General features: G+C 47.0%; 1 protein-coding gene across 3 annotated transcripts; it reads left to right on the forward strand.

Moving 5' to 3' along the window:
- Positions 1-585: 585 nt before the first annotated feature.
- TTLL4 (tubulin tyrosine ligase like 4) lies at positions 586-17,647 on the forward strand. Of its 3 annotated transcripts, XR_002914152.2 has the most exons (19): positions 586-2,072; positions 2,969-3,078; positions 3,432-3,495; positions 8,024-8,148; positions 8,606-8,716; positions 9,070-9,146; positions 9,918-10,109; positions 10,205-10,287; positions 10,513-10,641; positions 11,036-11,158; positions 11,760-11,858; positions 12,177-12,311; positions 12,958-13,095; positions 14,671-14,785; positions 15,724-15,934; positions 16,079-16,149; positions 16,545-16,630; positions 16,921-17,036; positions 17,191-17,647. XR_002914152.2 is itself a non-coding variant. In XM_024243696.3 (18 exons), exons 1-18 carry the CDS (start codon positions 586-588, stop codon positions 17,347-17,349), a joined length of 3,612 nt encoding a protein of 1,203 aa, XP_024099464.2. In that variant the 3' UTR covers positions 17,350-17,647. The 3 variants fall into 3 exon arrangements, 1 of the variants encoding a protein (XP_024099464.2); XM_024243696.3 differs by lacking the exon at positions 16,921-17,036 and having other exon boundaries at positions 17,094-17,647; XR_010136110.1 differs by lacking the exons at positions 15,724-15,934; positions 16,921-17,036; positions 17,191-17,647.
- Positions 17,648-19,783: the final 2,136 nt, after the last annotated feature.

The raw sequence follows: 19,783 nt of genomic DNA on the forward strand, positions 1-19,783 counted from the left end.
ATTACAGGTGTGAGCTGCCTCACCTGGACTCAAATAATCTTTAATCTTTCAGAATTGATTTATGAGAAGGAAGATACTGACTCCTCTCTCTCACTTCAGGTTTGCTTTATTCCTAGCCGCACTGGTTTTGGGTGAGGGAAGGTAGCCCCTCATGGAAAGTTGTGGGCGGTGAGATATATTTTTTGTTGTAGAGAGAGGAAAGCTTTCTGAGTGACAGAGTGGGGACTCATGAGCAGCCTCACAGTGGTGGTGGCACCTCAGTGTTTTAGTCCTTAATGAAGCCACCTTTGATCCTATGAGGGCAGTAAGAAGACCATTGAAAACTCCCTGGAAATCTGGTGTTCTTCTCCCAGTGCCCCAAATGACGACCAAGACTGGTTGCCCAAAAATGCTGAAGTGGGACTGCACTGCTTACCTGAGGACCACTGTAGCATGGTGTCCATTCTCCTGGCACTGTAACATTTCCTATCATTTCTCTCCGCTTCAGACTGACAGACTTCAAGGATGCAGCTGCTACTACCGGAGGTGTGTGGCATCTTACCTCAGCAAGGCCATGAGACCGTGTGGCCATGATGTGGGCCCCTCATGGCCTCAGCAGGAACACAGCACTATAGTATTGGCCTCCGCCAGAAAAACAGCTTCAAGCAGAGTGGTCCCTCAGGCACAGTGCCTGCCACGCCACCTGAGAAACCCTCGGAGGGCAGAGTCTGGCCTCAGGCCCATCAGCAAGTGAAGCCAATCTGGAAGCTGGAAAAGAAGCAAGTGGAGACACTGTCAGCAGGGTTGGGCCCAGGCCTCTTGGGTGTCCCACCCCAGCCAGCATATTTCTTTTGCCCCAGCACTTTATGTAGCTCTGGGACCACGGCTGTCATTGCAGGCCACAGCAGTTCCTGTTACCTACACTCTCTCCCGGACTTGTTCAACAGCACCCTGCTATACTGCCGCTCCAGCTATAGGCACAAACCATACCAGCAACTGGAGTCTTTCTGCTTGCGTTCGAGCCCATCAGAAAAAAGCTCTTTTTCTCTCCCTCAAAAGAGCCTCCCTGTCAGTCTCTCTGCCAACAAGGCCACTTCTTCCATGGTCTTCCCCATGGCCCAGCCCGTGGCCTCCTCATCCACAGAACCATACCTCTGCTTGGCAGCGGCTGGGGAAAACCCTTCAGGGAAGAGCCTGGCCTCTGCCATCTCAGGGAAGACCCCATCTCCACTCTCTTCCTCCTATAAGCCCATGCTGAATAATAATTCCTTCATGCGGCCAAATAGCACGCAAGTGCCTTTATTGCAGACCACACAGGGCCTGAAGCCAGTATCGCCACCCAAGATCCAGCCTGTCTCCTGGCATCATTCAGGGGGTACTGGAGACTGTGCACTGCAGCCTGTTGACCATAAGGTGCCCAAAAGCATTGACACTGTCCTAGCTGATGCCAGTGCCCATATCGCCTTGTCTACCGCTGGCTCCCACGACACATCCACCACCAGTGTTGCCTCTTCCTGGTATAACCGGAATAACTTAGCCATGAGGGCAGAGCCACTTTCCTGTGCTCTGGATGACAACTCTGATTCCCAGGATCCAACTAAGGAGATTCGGTTCACTGAGGCCGTGAGGAAATTGACTGCAAGAGGCTTTGAGAAGATGCCGAGGCAAGGCTGCCAGCTTGAACAGTCTAGTTTCCTGAACCCCAGCTTCCAGTGGAATGTCCTCAACAGGAGCAGGCGGTGGAAACCTCCTGCGATAAATCAGCAGTTTCCTCAGGAGGATGCTGGATCGGTCGGTCGGGTCCTCCCTGGTGCCTCAGATACCTTGGGGTTGGACAATACAGTCTTCTGTACCAAACGTATCAGCATTCACCTCCTTGCCTCACATGCCAGTGGGCTCAATCACAGCCCTGCCTGTGAATCTGTAATTGACTCCCCAGCATTTGGAGAAGGCAAAGCTTCAGGTCCCCCTTCTCCTCAAACTCTTGGCATAGCCAACGTGGCCACCCGCCTCTCTTCCATCCAGCTGGGCCAGTCTGAGAAGGAGAGACCTGAGGAGGCCAGGGAGCTGGACTCATCTGATAGGGATGTTAGGTACGTTGGAGAATGTTTTTGGTTCATTTAGAGCAGTAGAATGTATATACCATAATTTGGGGTGGCACTGACCCTGTACCTCTGAAGGTTGGTTTTATTTTTTAGCTGCCCTAGGATTTTTGGTTTTCACTTCAGGGCAAGGGTTGGGAAACTATAGCTTGCAGACCAAATCTTGCTTGTTGCCTGCTTTTGTAAATAAAGTTTTATTGGAATGCAGCCTTGTCCATTCATTTGCAGTTGTCTGTGGCTGCTTTCTTGTTACAATGGTAGAGCTGAGTAGTTGTGATAAACCGAGTGGCCTGCAAACAAAAATATTTACTCTCTGGTCCTTTAGAGAAAGAGATCGCCAACCCCTATTTTAAGTAAAAACCAGGAGAGAAATAAGAATTGTGAACACCAAATGTTGAAGCCTGTGACTTTCCTACTTTTTCCAAACCAAATGAGGTTCTCAGTCATTCTTGGAATGACAGCCATTTATAGTTATGGCACACACGTAGTTGGCTCCTTCTCTTGTGTTTTGTTATTTTCCTGGAAACTTGGTCCACTAAGGCCTTTTTCTGAGGTCCCAGAGAGTGGCCTAGGGACATTTCAAGTCAATTACCAGATTATCCACTGATGGTTTTTTAGATGTAGACTGTTGTACTTATATGCTATGAGGGACACCAAAGAAAATGGAAAACATAGTGCCTCTTTGCAGAATGGGAGATGTAAGGTTGAGGAGCTATGCCTAGACCTAAGCTTTGAAGACAAGAGAAATGAGTTGTGAGGTCCAGGCAAGAAGTAGCAGATTGGTAATGGAGAAGGGGCAAATACTGGGAGATGATGAAGGAATGAGGATCCAACTGTGACCTCTTTGATGGAGTTGACTAGGCTGGGGGCATGATTCTTTCTTTTAGTTCAGCTACTGACCTCCAGCCAGATCAGGCTGAGACTGAAGATACAGAAGAAGAACTAGTAGATGGTTTGGAAGACTGTTGTAGCCGTGATGAGAATGAAGAGGAGGAGGGTGAGTAGGAAACCCTTTCACTTCCAACTAGCAGTTGGTTATGACCTGTTGGGCAGGGGGCTGACAATTGTGTACTAGGTCCTTGACTCACATTACCTACATCAGTCATTTGCTTTGGGGGTCTTAAGTGGGGATAGTGCCTTCTAGAGGACTTTGGTCTCTAGTCCTCCTGTCCCACTGGTCTTACCTTCCCGCTGCTTCTGTTGAGGAAGGCAGTGCACAGCAGCAGGGTGGTGCTTGTGGCTCCCCAAGAAGGGTTGAGCCCAGGATATTCAAGGAAGAGTTGCCTAGGTTTGGTAAGTTTGTGCTGCAGCCTCTTCTAGTCAGAATTTCTCTGTTCTTCCTTCCTCTAGGAGACTCAGAGTGCTCCACATTAAGTGCTGTCTCCCCAAGCGAATCGGTGGCCATGATCTCTAGGTAAGTGTGGCTGTATAGATCATTGTTAGATGCTCATCTTTTGTCTCTTAAAGATTATAAAGAGATAAACCACTCAAGTCATTAATGGCCTGGAGAACTCTAATGCATTTTTACCAAATTTTTATGTTTGCGACTTTAGTTTTTGAACAGGGAGTAATGGGGGGCCAGAAGCACGTCTCATCTGTGGGGCTTAAAAACAGTATCATGGGCCGGGCGCAGTGGCTCACACCTGTAACCCCAGCACTTTGGAAGCTGAGGCAGGCAGATCACCTGAGGTCAGGAGTTCGAGACTAGCCTAGCCAACATGGCAAAACCCTGTCTGTACTAAAAATATAAAAATTAGCAAGGCATGGTGGTGCACACCTGTAATCCCAGCTGCTCGGGAGGCTGAGGCACGAGAATCACTTGAACCTGGGAAGTGGAGGGTGCAGTGAGCTGAGATTGCGCTGCTGCACTCCAGCCTGGGTGACGGAGCGAGACTTTGTCTCAAAAACAAAACAACAACAACAAAAACAGTATAATGGGCTGGGCACAGTGGCTTATGCCTGTAATCCTAACACTTTGGGAGGCTAAGATGGGTGGATCACTTGAGGCCAGGAGTTAGAGACCAGGCTGGCTAACATGGTGAAACCCCATCTCTGATAAAAATGGAAACAATTAGCTGGGTATGGTGGCACACACCTGTAATCGTTGGCCCCCCAAAGTGCTAGGATTATAGGGCTGAGCCACTGCACCTGGCCCTAATTTTTAATTAAAACCTGTGTATCACTGGGCTTGACCAATATATGGAGCACCCAGAGTCGGGTTGTTTTTCTTTGCATCAACCCTGCCTTAGATGAAGCTAAGAAGAAAGGGAGCCTTCTCTGCCTTGTTTAGCATGGACAAGACAGGCTGCATCTCTGTGAAATGTGATGGTGTGGCAGCAGCACACCAATTTTAGAGCCCCTAACCTGTAAGGTGGAGACAGAGCTGTTTGGAAAGTGGGAGAGAGAACTGGGATTCTCTGTGAAGGTGGATAGAAATCCCATCACAGGCACCCTGAGTCTGATGCATAAATTGTCACTTTCAGCCCAACCCATCCTCCTTCCAGAAAAGGAGAACTACTTCGGGTTATATATATTGGATGTTGATTAAGTACCTCCACTCTTCATAGAAGAAAGATATTTGACATGTAATTGATTTGGAGTCCTACCGTTTTTACACTTAAGGACCTGCTTCAGGACTGCTACACAGCCCTTTAGCCTTCCTGATATACAGGATAAAATTCACAAAAGGTGTTTGTTAATCATTTGCTCATTAATTAATTAACTTCTACAAATTGCACATAACTTCTTCTCTATATGAGGCTTAAACATAATTTTCAAGAAAATGGAAATATATATTTTTATTTTTTAGAGTCAGAGTCTTGCTCTATTGCCCAGGCTAGAGTGCAGTGGATTCATCATAGCTTACTGTAACCTCGAACTCCTGGGCTCAAGCAATCCTCCTGCCTCAGCCTCCTGAGCAGTTGGGTCTGCAGGACCACCCACCACACCCAGCTAATTTAAAAAAAATTTTTTTGTAGAGTTGTGGGGGAAGGTCTCATTATATTACCCAGGCTTGTCTTGAACTCTGGCCTCAAGTGATCCTCTTGCTTTAGCCTCCCAAAGCACTGAGATTAGGGTTGTGAGCCACTGCACCTGACCAAAAATGGAGATAGATGAATTCCAAACCACTTTGCATTTTAAAGATGAGTAAAATACTTTTGGATTGCTAAAATCTTATTTTTTCTCTATTATGAAACATTTGTATATTATGGAAAATTTGGCAACCACTGAAAAACAGAAAAATCATTGGAAACACTACCTGTTTCTTTACACAGCAGTACTTTCATTGCATTTCCTGTTGTTGTGCTCTAAGAATCATGTAATTTTAGAGATGGAAGCCATCAAGTCCAGTGTAAATATTGAGGACCAGAGAAGTAAAGCAGCTGTTCCAAGGTCATAGTTTCTAGCATGGCTAGACTAGAAGCCAGGTCTCTTGAGGAGAAGCTCAGGATTCTTGTGAGACAACTCACAAGGGTTTTTTGTTTGTTTTTTAAATTCAGCTTGTGATATTGAGATAATTATAGATTTCACATGCAGTTGTAAGAAAGAATGCAGAGAGGTCCCCTGTACTCTCTACTCAGTTTCCCCCATTGGGTAACATCTTGCAGAAGTACAATATAGTACAATTGGGATGTTGTTAACATTGTTAGAGTCAAGATATAGAACATTTTGCTGGGTGCAGTGGCTCACGCCTGTAACCCCAGCACTTTGGGAGGCTGAGGCAGGTAGATGAGTTGAAATCAGGAGTTTGAAACCAGCCTGGCCAACATGGTGAAACCCCATGTTTTACTAAAATACAAAATCTTTTACTAAAAATACAAAAATTAGCTGGGCGTGATGGTGGGCGCCTATAATCCCAGCTACTCGGGAGGCTGAGGCAGGAGAATCACATGAACCTGGGAGGCGGAGGTTGCAGTGAGCCAAGATTGTGCCACTGCACCCCAGCCTGGGTGACAAGAGCAAGACTCTGTCTCAAAAAAAAAAAAAAGATACAGAACGTTGTCATCACTGTAGGAATTCCTCCTCCTCCTACCCTTACTCTCCCATCCCCTCCTTAACCCCCTGGCAACGACTAGTTCTCCTTTTTGTCATTTCAAGAATGTTACACAGACAGAATGACAGCAGTATGTCACCTTTTGACATTGACGTTTTTTCACTCAGCATATTCTTTGGAGACTGACCTGGGTTGTTGCATGTATTAATAGTTCTCATTCTTTTTTATTGCTGGATAGTGTTCTGTGGTATGGATGTACCACAGTTTGTTTAACCGTACACCTGTTGAAGGATATTTGGGTTGTTTTCAGCTTTTGGCTGTTAGGAATAAAGCTGCTATAAATAATCATGTACATATTTTTGTGTGAATAGAAGTCTTCATCTCTCTGGGATAAATGCCCAGGAGTGCACTTGCTAGGTTGTATGGTGGTTACATGTTTAGTTTTTTTAAGAAACTGCCAAAACTGTTTTCCAGAGTGCCTGTACCATTTTACGTTTCTATCTGTTTTGTTTTGTTTTGTTTTTGTTTTTTTGAGATGGAGTTTTGCTCTTGTTACCCAGGCTGGAGTGCAATGGCGTGATCTTGGCTCATCGCAACTTCTGCCTCCTGGGTTCAAGCAATTCTCCTGACTCAGCCTCCCGAGTAGCTGGGACTACAGGCATGTGCCACCATGCCCGGCTAATTTTGTATTTTTAGTAGAGATGGGATTTCCCCATGTTGGTCAGGCTGGTCTCCAACTCCCAACCTCGGGTGATCCGCCTGCCTCGGCCTCCGAAAGTGCTGGGATTACAGGCATGAGCCACTGCACCTGGCCTCTATCTTTGTTTTTAAATTTTAACTCATTCTTACTGACTTTCAACAATCTTAAATTCTCATACTCAGTAAACCAAAAGCCTTTGAAGAGAAAGTTTGAAAATGAGGAATAGAGTTGAATTAATTAGAATTTTTCATTGGGAATTAGTATTTAACTTGATTCCATAAAATTCATTAAAGATCTTTAAGAGTTAAAACACTGAAGTGTTTCACATACAGTGCCTATTTCTGTTGTGCTGAAAATAATAACAGGTAAAGTGACTTTTTTAAGCTAAAAATTAATGTTATAATAATATTCGTGGATTATATTATCTAAGTTGTAAAGAGTAATAGCTATTTTCTCCATTTTTCAGTGCTAGTTAAAGGAATGATCTTGGTCTCTCAGCTTGTACCTGACAGGTAGTTGATATGTTTGCTATGTTGACACCCCTTGAGACAGCCTTGGCCAAGCCCTTGTTGGAATAACAGTAGGGGCCCCCATGGCCCACTGTCCCACATCAGCCACATCTCTTCATCACATCCGGATCTGTGTTCCCATACTGTTACATAAGATTACAGTGTCACAAATCACTTCCAAAATGGAGAAAAGCACTAATGGTTCATGAATCTTTAGATGAACCTAAATATAAAATGAACTGGAAGTATCACTGTTTCTTTTCTTTCTATTGCTTTTTCCCCTTTTTCTATTTAAAAGTCTCTACACCTCAGATCTTTTTTGGTTTTCCTCCTTCATAATTTTCACATCATTGTTTTCTCTCCTCATTTATTTTTTTGTCTTAGCATAGCACGTTCTTCTACTAGTATCCACCCACATTCATTTCCCCTTCTCAGAACCACTCCTGTCAGGGACTTTCCCAGCCAATGTCTTGTCACGGGAAATTTTGGAGCTGTATTGCAGAATGAAGTATTGGAAAACCTTGTCTTTAGGTGACATTTAATGGTGTGGTTATATGTAGGTTAGCCTAGTACCTTACGGATTAATATGTACAAAATAATTATTAATTATTGAGCACCTGGGTTTTTAGAATCACAAGTTAAAAGACAGCACTTGGAAAGAAATCATACGTCACAGTAACGACGCTTCAGGGCTGTTGCTTTTTCCCTGTCTCTACTCCATGTTTGTTTTTCGTCTTAGAAGCTGTATGGAAATTCTGACCAAACCCCTTTCCAATCATGAGAAAGTTGTCCGACCAGCCCTCATCTACAGTCTCTTTCCCAACGTTCCCCCTACCATCTATTTTGGCACTCGGGATGAGAGAGGTAAACCTGGCCAAGTGTCGAAGCCCAGAAGAGCCCCCCGGGAGAAGGTTGCTAGCTAAGTTGGGAGGAGGTGGCAGTAGGTAGGAGAGGATTTCCAGAATGGCTGTTGTGGCAGTTGTCACACTGTGCTCAGTTCCACACGTGGTCGTAGGTCTAATGCAACCTTTTTCTTGTCTGTCCTTTAGCTGACCCTTTTCAGCCTTGCCATGTCATGCTGAGTTCATGCTCTCCAACCTTGTTGCGTTTCCCTTTCAGTCTTCCCTTTCTTTGTTCCTCATTCCTGCACAGCCCCTCTTCTTTCCCAAAGTGTGCTCCTCTGAAACCCTGATCTGGAGCAATAGTTAGTGACTTGCCTGCCCAGGGAAAAATGAGCAGCCATGCCATCTTTTTTGTCTTCTCATCATGACTCTCTGCTCCTCTCCACCCCCCATCCCCACACCCCTTGTATTCTTCCCAGTGGAGAAACTTCCCTGGGAGCAGAGGAAATTGCTCCGGTGGAAGATGAGCGCAGTGACCCCCAACATTGTCAAGCAGACCATTGGACGGTCCCACTTCAAAATCAGCAAAAGTGAGTTGCTTGCCTTACTGTGAGCCTGTCCTTTTGCCCCAGATAGATGGGCTTTGCATAGGGGGAGAGCTCTAGACACCTCGTGCCTATGTTGGGGCAGCTGGGGCCCTCTCCTGAAATCCAACCTCATAGAAGGGTGTAGCTCTGAAATCCTGGGCTGAGCCTGTTGTTCAGAATTGAGAGACAGAGGGCCATTGTTCTATCCCTGGCCCCAGGGCCTCATGTAGGACAGCTCCATAGCAACTCTTTGAAAACCAAGTCTGGGAGTTGTGCCCAGTTCTGGGGCCTCTGGGCCTCTCTCTGTCCCTGGACTGAGCTGTTAGCAAGCCTGATTCCTGATGTACCTCCCATAGGAAACGATGACTGGCTGGGCTGCTGGGGTCACCACATGAAGTCTCCTAGTTTCCGATCTATTCGAGAGCATCAGAAGGTAGGGGCCCTTTCTGAGGAGCTGTTTCCCTGGACTTTGGACTAGGCCAAGAGGAGGGTGATGATGTGAGTAGGGGGTAGGGGGCAGGAAGAGGGTGATGACCATGGAGAAGTCAGGAAGGTGTACAGAGGAGAAAGTACAGGACGGGGGTACAGTGAGAGACTCCAGTGGATCACGTACATCTCCAGTTCAGCTGCAGTATCTTGGAGTTTCTTGCCTATGTAGGGGGCAGCTGAGTCCCTCTCCTGAACTCCAACCTCATAGGAGGATGTAACTCTGAAATCCTGCAGTTGCAGCTTCTCAAAGACGCTTTTTCCTCTAATGTGTCTTGAGTTAGATTGTCTGTTTTCTGTTTATTATGTTTCCCTATGACCACTGCACATTCCATTCTCCCAAGCTGAATATGTGTAAAGAGGACTTCTGGTCTCACGTTGGAATGAATGAGTCCCTTGCCCCCAGACTTACTAAAGGCGAAATGCTTTTCTGTCCTGATCCCATAGGGTTTCATGGAAAAAGACGTAATAGCTTTTTCTTTGCACTTAAGGTGAATATCATGTCTGTCTTACATTACTCTGTTTTGTCTGTGTTTTAATCATCTTTTGGTGAGTGCTCCGCATTTGGATACTTAAGGACCATTAGGGTGGTGATAGTAAGATGGAACAAAAGCTTGGAGTGCTGCTAAAGAAGTTGGAATGGTAGAGTGAGTCCTGTCATCTTCCTCATGGCCTCACCTCTGCCGTCTTCCTGCACTCACCCTATTCCCTTTTGTAGCTAAACCATTTCCCAGGCTCATTCCAGATTGGGAGGAAGGACCGGCTATGGCGGAACCTGTCACGCATGCAGAGCCGCTTTGGCAAGAAGGAGTTCAGTTTCTTCCCCCAGTCCTTTATCCTGCCCCAGGACGCCAAGCTCCTGCGCAAAGCGTGGGAGAGCAGCAGCCGCCAAAAGTGGATTGTGAAGCCAGTGAGTGAATCACAGTGGGCAGGAGACTATGGTCTGTGAGTGGGAACAACAGAGTATTGGACCTGGAGCAAATCTCATCTCCTTTCTGCTCCTAGCCAGCATCAGCTCGAGGCATTGGCATCCAGGTTATTCACAAGTGGAGTCAGCTCCCCAAGCGAAGGCCCCTCCTGGTACAGAGGTGAGCCTGTAGCACATATCCCTTACCCCATCCTCCCACGTCCTTGGCCTCAAGCTTCCCTTCTTACAATGTTCAGCCCTTTTGTTCTCCCAGCCAGAGTGCTTCCTTAGCCAACTGTTCTAAGGTCTTTATCTTGGGGACTGTTAGCTGGCTTTTGCTGTGGCTTGGTTACCCACTGAGCCCCATCGTCTGGCTGGATGAGAAGCTGGCCTTTGTCCTATGTAGGTATCTACACAAACCCTACCTCATCAGCGGCAGCAAATTTGATCTGCGGATCTATGTTTACGTCACTTCCTATGATCCTCTGCGGATTTACCTCTTTTCAGATGGACTGGTCCGCTTTGCCAGTTGCAAGTATGTGACAGTGGTGAGGTATCCTCTGACAATATTGGGGATTTTATTTTCCTTGGAGGGAGGGAAACTAGAAGACACCAAACAGAAAAATCACAAATATTTTGATAGTTTTTGTTAGCAAGAGGGAAGGCAGGAAATGGGAAATTTGGAGGCTCTCTACTTCGTTAAATCTGGGGAGGGTCTTCCTGCATGCGGGACTGAGGTGGGAGAAAGGAGATGAATTTAGCTGTGGTTTTTCAGAACTTTGCCAATAGACACACTTCTCAGGCTCTTGTGGCTATGAAAAGATCTGTGTACTTGTTCTTCACCTCTTCAGGATTTGGGGAAATGTTTGGCCCCTTCTCCATCTGCTCTGTTACCATCTTACCTCTGCCTTTTGTTTCCTGACTTCCAGGTATTCTCCTTCCATGAAGAGCCTTGGCAATAAGTTCATGCATCTGACCAACTACAGTGTCAATAAAAAGAATGCCGAGTACCAGGCCAATGCAGATGAAATGGCTTGCCAGGGCCACAAATGGTACTGAGGGCAGAGTGTCCCAGTCCAGTGAAGGCCTAGAGGAATACAGGGTTCTGGGGCTTTGGGAGGTTCAGGGGCATGGTGAGTGGAGGATTAATATAAGACCCAGAGATAACACTTACCAATTCAGAATTGGTCTATTTGAGGCCGGATGTGGTGGCTCACACCTGTAATCCTAGCACTTTGGGAGGCCAAGGTGGGTGGATCACCTGAGTTCAGGAGTTCAAGACCAGCCTGGCCAACATGGTGAAACCCTGTCTCTACTAAAAATACAAAAATTAGCTGGGTGTGGTGGCAGGCGCCTACAATCCCAGCTGCTCAGGAGGTTGAGGCAGGAGAATCACTTGAACCTGGGGGACAGAGGTTGCAGTGAGCTGAGATCGTGCCACTTCACTCCAGCCTGGGTGAAAGAGCGAGACTCCATCTCAAAAAAAAAAAAAAAAAAGAATTGGTCTATTTGCATCCAAGTTCATCTCTTTCATAATTTAAACTGTGAAAGGAAGAGATATGAAGAAAATACCATTAGGTCTCTTCTTTGTTTTTGTCTTTGTCACTCATTCCTAGAATTTAATTCCTAATACTTCCTCTTCCTCCTCTGCAGGGCACTGAAGGCTTTGTGGAACTACCTGAGCCAGAAGGGAGTCAATAGTGATGCCATCTGGGAGAAGATAAAGGATGTTGTTGTCAAAACCATCATCTCGTGAGTCACATTGCCAACCTGGGTGTGGGGCCTGCTGCTGACCCCCTCCTTTCTCCTGGGCCTCACACTGCTGTGCTCTGGACTTTGGCCATGCTGTGGTTTGGTTTTAAGGACAGGGAATAGGAAGGAGTGGCCAGAGTTAAGTTCTAGTGAACTTCATCCCCAGGAGCTGGTCCCAGACCAGAGGTGTCTCTTGAGAGCTACCTTTCCTGGGTTGCTTCTGCCTGCCTATCTCTGGGCCACTCTTTTGGCAGGATAGCTCTGGGTAGAGCCCTCTGAGAGGAGCTGAACTGAGTACTTCCTCATCCCCGTGAGCAGGTCAGAGCCCTATGTGACCAGCCTGCTCAAGATGTATGTGCGGCGGCCCTATAGCTGCCATGAACTCTTTGGTTTTGACATCATGCTAGACGAAAACCTCAAGCCCTGGGTCCTGGAAGTCAACATTTCCCCAAGGTAGGTGGTATTCTCAGGACACTCACCATAGAATCGTTCCATTATCCTCACGCTCCCATTGCCACTCCAGTAAGTTGTTCTTTTTTTTTTTTTTTTTTTTCTTTGAGATGGAGTCTCACTCTGTCGCCCAGGCTGGAGTGCAGTGGCGCGATCTTGGCTTACTGCAGCCTCCGCCTCCTGGATTCAAGCAGTTCTCCTGCCTCAACCTCCCAAGTAGCTGGGACTACAGGCGTGCACCACCACACCCAGCTAATTTTTTGTATATTTAGTAGAGACAGGGTTTCACTGTATTAGCCAGGATGGTCTCGATCTCCTGACCTCGTGATCTGCCCGCCTTGGCCTCCCAAAGTGCTGGGATTACAGATGTGAGCCACCACGCCCAGCCAGTTGTTCTTTTTAAGTGGATCCTTACCGCTTGCTTTCCTTTAGCAGATCAAGGTCATGGGCAGGTTTACCAACCTGAGTGAGGTTATTCACCGTCTTTGGGGCAAGAGAGTCTTGTGATGGTGATCCTGCATGGGGATGTTTGAGCAGCTTTCATCCTAGGGAAGCCAGGAAGTAAATGAGACTAGCCCTGAGTTGCACATATGACCAGAGACTGTTTCGGAGTGCTGCTTTGACTACTCTTTTTATGCTTTTTCTGAAGCCTCCACTCCAACTCTCCACTGGATATCAGCATCAAAGGCCAGATGATTCGTGACCTTCTGAATCTGGCAGGTTTTGTCCTGCCCAATGCAGAGGATATCATTTCCAGCCCCAGCAGCTGCAGCAGCTCCACCACCAGGTGAGGCCCCTATTCCTTCACAGCTCCGCTGGCAGCATGAGTAGCCCTGCTATAGTTTCTTGGAAGGGATGGGTTCTGGGTGCTCCTTTCTGCCGAGTTCCCCTTGCTGCTCAATCTTGCCCCTACAGTCCAGTAACATACTACCGTGCCACATCAGTGCCTCTCAAGTATGTTCAGTTATGTTGATCCCCTGCTCAGGAACCACAGGCCTAGGAATCAGATTTAAACATCTTAGGCACACTGTTGTGTGTCTCTAGTCCCAGCTACTTGGGAGACTGAAGCAGGGGGATCTTTTAAGGCCAGAAGTTCACAGCTCTAGTGCACTATGATGATCATGCCTGGTGAATAACCACTGTACTCTCTTTAGCCTGGGCAATATAGCAAGACGTTGTTTCTAAAAAAAAAAAAAAAAAAAAAAATTAACTCCTTACCTGGGCAGTCAGTCAGGGTCCCAGCTTCCTTTTTCTTGGTGTATCTCTCTCTCTTCTTCTTCTCCTGGCTCCTGTGCCCTGACAAACTGGATCACTCACACAACCTCAAGGTCAGAATGATCCTTAAGGACCAGTTGGTCCAGTCTCCTCTCTGAAATGTTTATTGCCTCTTGCTGTTCCTCATAGTGTTCTTTCCTCTGCTTATGGGGTTTCTTCCTCCTGAAATGCCCCATAGCCAGACCCGCCGTTAACCTCTGCTGTTCATCAAAGCCTAGCTCATACACCTTCATGAAGCCAACTCAGTATGGCCATTTTTTTTTCTTTTTTCATACCACAAAGCATTGGGAACCACTCTTGAGAGGAGGGAGTTTATATTTACTTAGTACCTGAGATGTGTGAGGAAAACCCTATAACTTACCCTTCCAATAACCCTGTAAGTTTAGTATTTGTACCTGCAGTTTACAGAGGAGAAAACTGAAGCTGTTTGGGATTAAGTAGCCCATCAAAGTCATTCAACTAGAGAGTGGTAGGACTGGAATTCAAATCCTGATTTGCCTGATAACAAAACTTACTTTCCCCGCTGTACCTTGTAGACTCATGTTTGGCTCGTCCAGTGGTTGTCATTTGACATATCCCACCTGCCATACCATAAGCTCCTTGGGGGCAAGAGTTGCTTTTTAGTCATCTTTTTAAAATTATTATTATTTTTTTAGAGACAGAGTCTCACTATCTCTCTCAACAGTGATTATGGTAATTGTAGTAATATGGGTGATGAAACTGAGGTGAAGGGAGGTTAAGTCAGTTGCCCAGGGTCACACAGCCAGTAGGGCAGAGTTGGGTATATAGTTAAGTGTTCACTGAATTAAACTGAACTGAAGTATATACCACAATAAGGCTTATTGCAAGGTCCTCATTTTTTATCATTTAAATTCAACCTAAAGCTGGTGGTTTGTATCGTTTTACTTAATATTTGATGGCTCTCAGGTTACTTCTGGGGAGTGCATTTTAGTCCAACCTACTACTCAAGTAACCTCTGTTCATACATCTTTGTCTTCTCTCAAGAAGGGTGTCTTGCTGGGCTGGACCTTCTCCATATTTCCTCCAAATAAGAAGCTGCTGACACTGCCCTTTGCTTTCTTTCCAGCCTCTGCCGTAGCCTGCCCACCTCCCCCGGGGACAAATGTCGAATGGCTCCAGAGCATGTCACTGCACAGAAGATGAAGAAGGCCTATTATCTGACCCAGAAAATTCCTGATCAGGTAGGAGATTAGTCTTCCCCCCAATGCTAGCAGAAAACTTCTCTGGTCAAACATTTGGGACCCAAAAGCAACCAGCTTTTCTTTTTTTTTTTTTTTGAGACGGAACTTCACTCTTGTTGCCCAGGCTGGAGTGCAATGGTGCGATCTCAGCTCACTGCAACCTCCGCCTCCCAGGTTCAAGTGATTCTCCTGCCTCAGCCTCCCGAGTAGCTGGGATTAGAGGCGTGCACCACCATACCCAGCTAATTTTATATTTTTTAGTAGAGACAGGGTGGGTTTCTCCATGTTGGTCAGGCTGGTCTCGACCTCCCAACCTCAAGTGATCCGCCTGCCTCGGCCTTCCAAAGTGCTGGGATTACAGGCGTGAGCCACCACGCCTGGCTGCAACCAGCTTTTCTTTAGAGCAGGGTTTCTTAATCCAGGCCTGTGATCCTCTGATGCATAGAGATTTTTTGGCATGTCTGTCATTCTGGGAGAGTGTTAATTGTCTTTACCATGTTTTCTGGCCCCCTCTTGTCCAAACTGTAGACTTTTACCTTTTGGGTTTCTTTCTCTGAGAGGCACAGTGAGAGACCCCAGGAAGCTGACTTTCTCAGAGCAGATAAGGGAGCTGGATTTAAGCATGGTAGATACAAGACTGGTGCCAAATCTGAATTGCTGGATCCTCATCTTGACTTTACCCAACAAACTACTTCACCTCTCAGCCCCAGTGGCTCCCCTGACCCCAAACAAGAGTGCCTTCCCCCACTAGCTAAGTTCAGTAGACTTAGGAACAGATGTCTTTCAGGTTTGGCTCACTAGGCTGCCCTCAGTAGTTCCATGAGAGTCCCGAAGCTGTAGGACCCCAAGGGTGTGCTCCCTGTTCCCCAGCTTCTTGAGTCTCTGCCCCTGGCTTACACTCTCTCACACCCTTGTTATCCCTGTTCCTTGGACCACAGGACTTCTATGCATCTGTGCTGGATGTCCTGACACCAGATGATGTCCGGATTCTGGTTGAGATGGAAGATGAGTTTTCTCGCCGTGGTCAGTTTGAACGAATTTTTCCTTCTCATATCTCCTCTCGCTATCTCCGCTTTTTTGAGCAGCCACGATATTTCAACATTCTCACCACCCAATGGGAACAGAAATACCATGGCAACAAGCTTAAAGGTGATGTGCCCTCCCTGCCCTCAGAAAGCCAAGTTTAGTGAGAGATTAAATCCCAGTATACCAAGAAATGGGCCTCTCTGGAAAGAAGAATTGGCCAATTGATTCTACCTTCTTAAACCCTAACTCCTGCTAATCTTGTCCTAGGAGTAGATCTGCTCCGGAGTTGGTGCTACAAAGGGTTCCACGTGGGAGTTGTCTCTGATTCTGCTCCAGTGGTGAGTGCTGCCAGTGTGGAGGACAGCTCCTTCTCAGGCTCCTCCCTTCTCTGCTTTATGAGTGCAGCAGGAGTTGGGTTGGTATGTATAGGCCTCTCTCACTTCGCTAGGCTCTGCTTCTGTCTCACCACTCTTTCCTTTCAAGGGAATAGTTGCCTCCAGGATTCCCTGGGTACCTTTCTTTCAAGGATCAAAAAGTGCTTTGTAGGCCTCAACTTCTTGTCTGATTCAGAAGAGAACTGAGACTTTTACCCACTTGGGCCCATGCCTGAGGGGTAGGGAAGGGGAGAGTCCCATGATCCACTTAGAGGTAGAGCTGGAGGTTCCCAAGACCCCAAACACTCCTGCCTTGCCTCCACCAAGCCTTTTGGTCTCATTGCTTCCTTTGCTCTTAGTGGTCTCTCCCGACATCACTTCTGACTATCTCAAAGGATGACGTGATACTCAATGCCTTCAGCAAATCAGAGACTAGCAAGCTGGGGTGAGTGCTGCCTGGGCAAGGGAGGGGCTGCTGGCTGTGAGTTTGTAGAGTTTTCTTCCTTCCCCTCTTCCCAGACTGTGGCAGTGAGATCAGCATTCTCCAGCTGGGCGTTGGTGGGAGCCTCAGGACATGCAGCCATAGCATCCTTTTTCTGGTAGATCTCGGTATGCCCAGGGAAGCTGAGCTGGAGGACAGAAGTGCTTCCTGAAGCAGCCACTGTCAGCCATACCCACTAGCTGTGGGAAGTTGTTAGCCCTCTACCCGCACCCCCATTCACTCTTGCACTGCAGGTCTCAAGCCTTCAAGTAAACAGAACTTTTTTATGGTTATTACGTATCCATGTAATTTTGGCCTACAACACCGTAATGTCGTGAATGCCTGCTCCAGACTGAAGGCAAATCCTAAGGTAAAGTCTCAGTTAAACAGTGTCTCAGTCATTTCTTTCACCACCTGTTCCCTCCAGAAAACACAGCTCCTGCGAGGTTAGCCTACTACTCTCTGAAGACGGGACCACACCCAAATCCAAGAAGACTCAAGCTGGCCTTTCCCCTTATCCCCAGAAACCCAGTTCCTCAAAGGATAGTGAGGACACCAGCAAAGAGCCCAGCCTTTCTACCCAGACGTTACCTGTGATCAAGTACTCTGGGCGGACTTCAAGACTTTCTACTTCCTCCACTTTCCAGTCAACCAGTGACTCCCTCCTGGCTGTGAGCCCGTAACTGGCCTCTCTCCAGAAGCCTCTGCCCAGGAGCATGGGCATCAGCTACCTCACGGGAACCAGCCTGCTGTTCAGACCAGTCTGAGCCCCTACCCCTTTCACCCTGTCCCTCTTCAGAGTATTTTTTGAAGTGGTTGCATTATAGAGATGGGTATTTGTAGGGCTGGAGGGATGGTAGTGATGGGGAGAAGGTGAGGAAGGGTCACCCTCTGTCACCTGTCTGCCTGGCTGGCACCTCATATCTCAGCAGAGAAGCCAGTGGTGGCCACGCAGCCTTATAAAGCAGGTTTTGGTTTCTACCTTAAGTGAGCCATGTGTGGTTTGTCTGGGGCCCTGGTGCGGTTGCTGAGTTGTAGCTCAAGAGGAGAAAACACACAGAACATATTTGGACCAGAAATCCTTTGTTCTGAATTTGAGGGGGTCTTCTGAGGTCCTTATTTCCTTAGGTCTTTCCTCACCCCTCTCCCACCCCCTGTCCTGAGGAGAAACCCTTGAACTTCCTCAGTAGACAGGCGGAGAGGCCACAACATGCCAAACCCATTTCCTGTCATCCTAGTCTTGGGTCTTCACCGCCTCCTTCCAAATACCCACCCTGCCAGCAGCCCTAGGTCTTCCTGTTCTGACCCCCCCATCACTGCTCGTTCAGCCTTCTAGACGTCTCTCTCATGGACATCTGTTCTTTAGCTGTTGGCTTTCTGTGAGGTGTGAGAGGGTCTATGAACTTTGTGAATTGCCTATGGCCCCAGTGAAGGAGCCCAGATAATCCCGGTAGCTGTTACCTGTCTCCATGTATCAAAGGACACAGTCCAGGGGGAGGGTGGAAGGGGATGTGGTTTCTCTATAGCACAACAAACATGTTTTCTCAATGTTCTGCCCTGCAGCAAGCAGGGTCTGGTGGCTTGGCAGGTGGGTTTCAGGAGCAGTCACTATTGTAGGATGGGCTTCCAATCAAACCTCAGACTAAACTCTTGTACTGAACTGATTCTACCTCCCTCTTCTAGACTCAGTAAACAGTGACTATTCAATAAATGTTGACTGAGTGAACTGTGTTTACAGAGATCTCAAAGGACCCCAGCACTTGAACCAGAAGTTCTAATTCTCTCATCTAGGGATGAGAAAGTGGAGCCTGGGAACAGCACAAGTGGAAGAGTTCGGATCAGAAAGGTTTTCTCTGAAGCCGTGCTCCTTCCTAACCCAGCACTTCCTGGTTGCTGCTTGCCTCCTCCCCAGCCCCTGTAGTCCCTTTACTTAGTTTTTTCTAGCAGTGGCACATATAAGAAGCCAATTGGCTCCGTGTCCCTGCTGCTCAAGTTTTCTCTTTGCACATCAGGCAGAAAGCTCAGCTACTTGGTCTCACCCTGGACTGTAGCTGCCCTCATTCTCTCTGAGCTTTGGAAAGATAGAGACTCCCGTGTTTCATGGCTTCTGGAGTTCTGTGACGAGATGGGGTGGGGGCCCTGGAAAGATCACTGAGAGCCTGACTGGGTTCAAGGCCACAGAGTAGGCGGGTGTTTGGCCAGTCCTAAGGCCATGTTGACAGTTGTGAAAGTTTGATGACAAAGTCCTGGGCATCATTGGCTGCTCAATAATAAGGACTTTAAAGTCGGGCCATAATGGGAGAAGTCCTTGACAGTCCTATTGGATCTTTTCTGATGTAATTGAAGTGACCCGCCTCTTCTGCTGGCTGCAATATTCTAGTGCAGACATGACATGGGGAATCTGCTGCCTTCCTAAGAGAAAATGAGCTGCCTGCCTGGCAGTTTTGTTGTGGCTGGGCCTTCACGGCAAAGACTTAGGCACGGAGGCCTGGTTGAGCTGGTTTACTCCGTGAAAACCAACTTCAGTTCTTTGGCTTGCCCTCTGAGAATCCCTGTACAACACAACCAGTCTATTTGCATTCCCCTAACTGGAGAGGGAACCAGCACTGCTGAATGGGGGTATTGGGGGAAGCATGGTGGGGGAAGGGAGAAGGACTTAGGAAATTAAGTGCTTATGAGCAATGAAGGTCCTAAAAGAGCAATGGAAAGACACTGCTGTTAGTAGTTTAAAGCACGTTTGTACATTGTTTTTAATTTTCATCACATTTGAGTATCTGATAGATGTGGGTGTTTTGCTGGGTAGGAGAAAGGAATGGGACTTATGTATCACATTTACCTCTCTTGAGAGAAAATTAAATCTTATTAAGCATTTGGCATATGTACTTTTGTATTAAATGCCCACAATATGAGGTACTCAGCTAAGCAGGAATTTTTGAGAAGGAATGAGATTTTTTTGGGAAGGTTAAATTGGGAGTATAGTAGAATAAATATTTTTCAGAATATGTCAGTTGTTTTCCTAAGCTGATAACTTACCTAGTCTATTTGGAGGAAGGGAGGTGAATGTTCCTGAGACAAGGAATGAAGTGCAGGCTATTTCTAGAGTAGTGGAGTAAGGGC

Source organism: Pongo abelii, chromosome 11, assembly GCF_028885655.2.
Source record: "Pongo abelii isolate AG06213 chromosome 11, NHGRI_mPonAbe1-v2.0_pri, whole genome shotgun sequence".
NCBI classification, from domain to species: domain Eukaryota; kingdom Metazoa; phylum Chordata; class Mammalia; order Primates; family Hominidae; genus Pongo; species Pongo abelii.

Excerpts from the sequence above, each read along its gene's own strand:
- TTLL4 (XM_024243696.3), top strand. The coding sequence starts at position 586 with ATGGCCTCAGCAGGAACACAGCACTATAGTATTGGCCTCCGCCAGAAA. Across the intron at positions 15,935-16,078 it reads CCATGGCAACAAGCTTAAAG|GAGTAGATCTGCTCCGGAGT; the intron begins GTGATGTGCCCT and ends ATCTTGTCCTAG. Across the intron at positions 16,631-17,093 it reads TCAGAGACTAGCAAGCTGGG|AAAACACAGCTCCTGCGAGG; the intron begins GTGAGTGCTGCC and ends TGTTCCCTCCAG.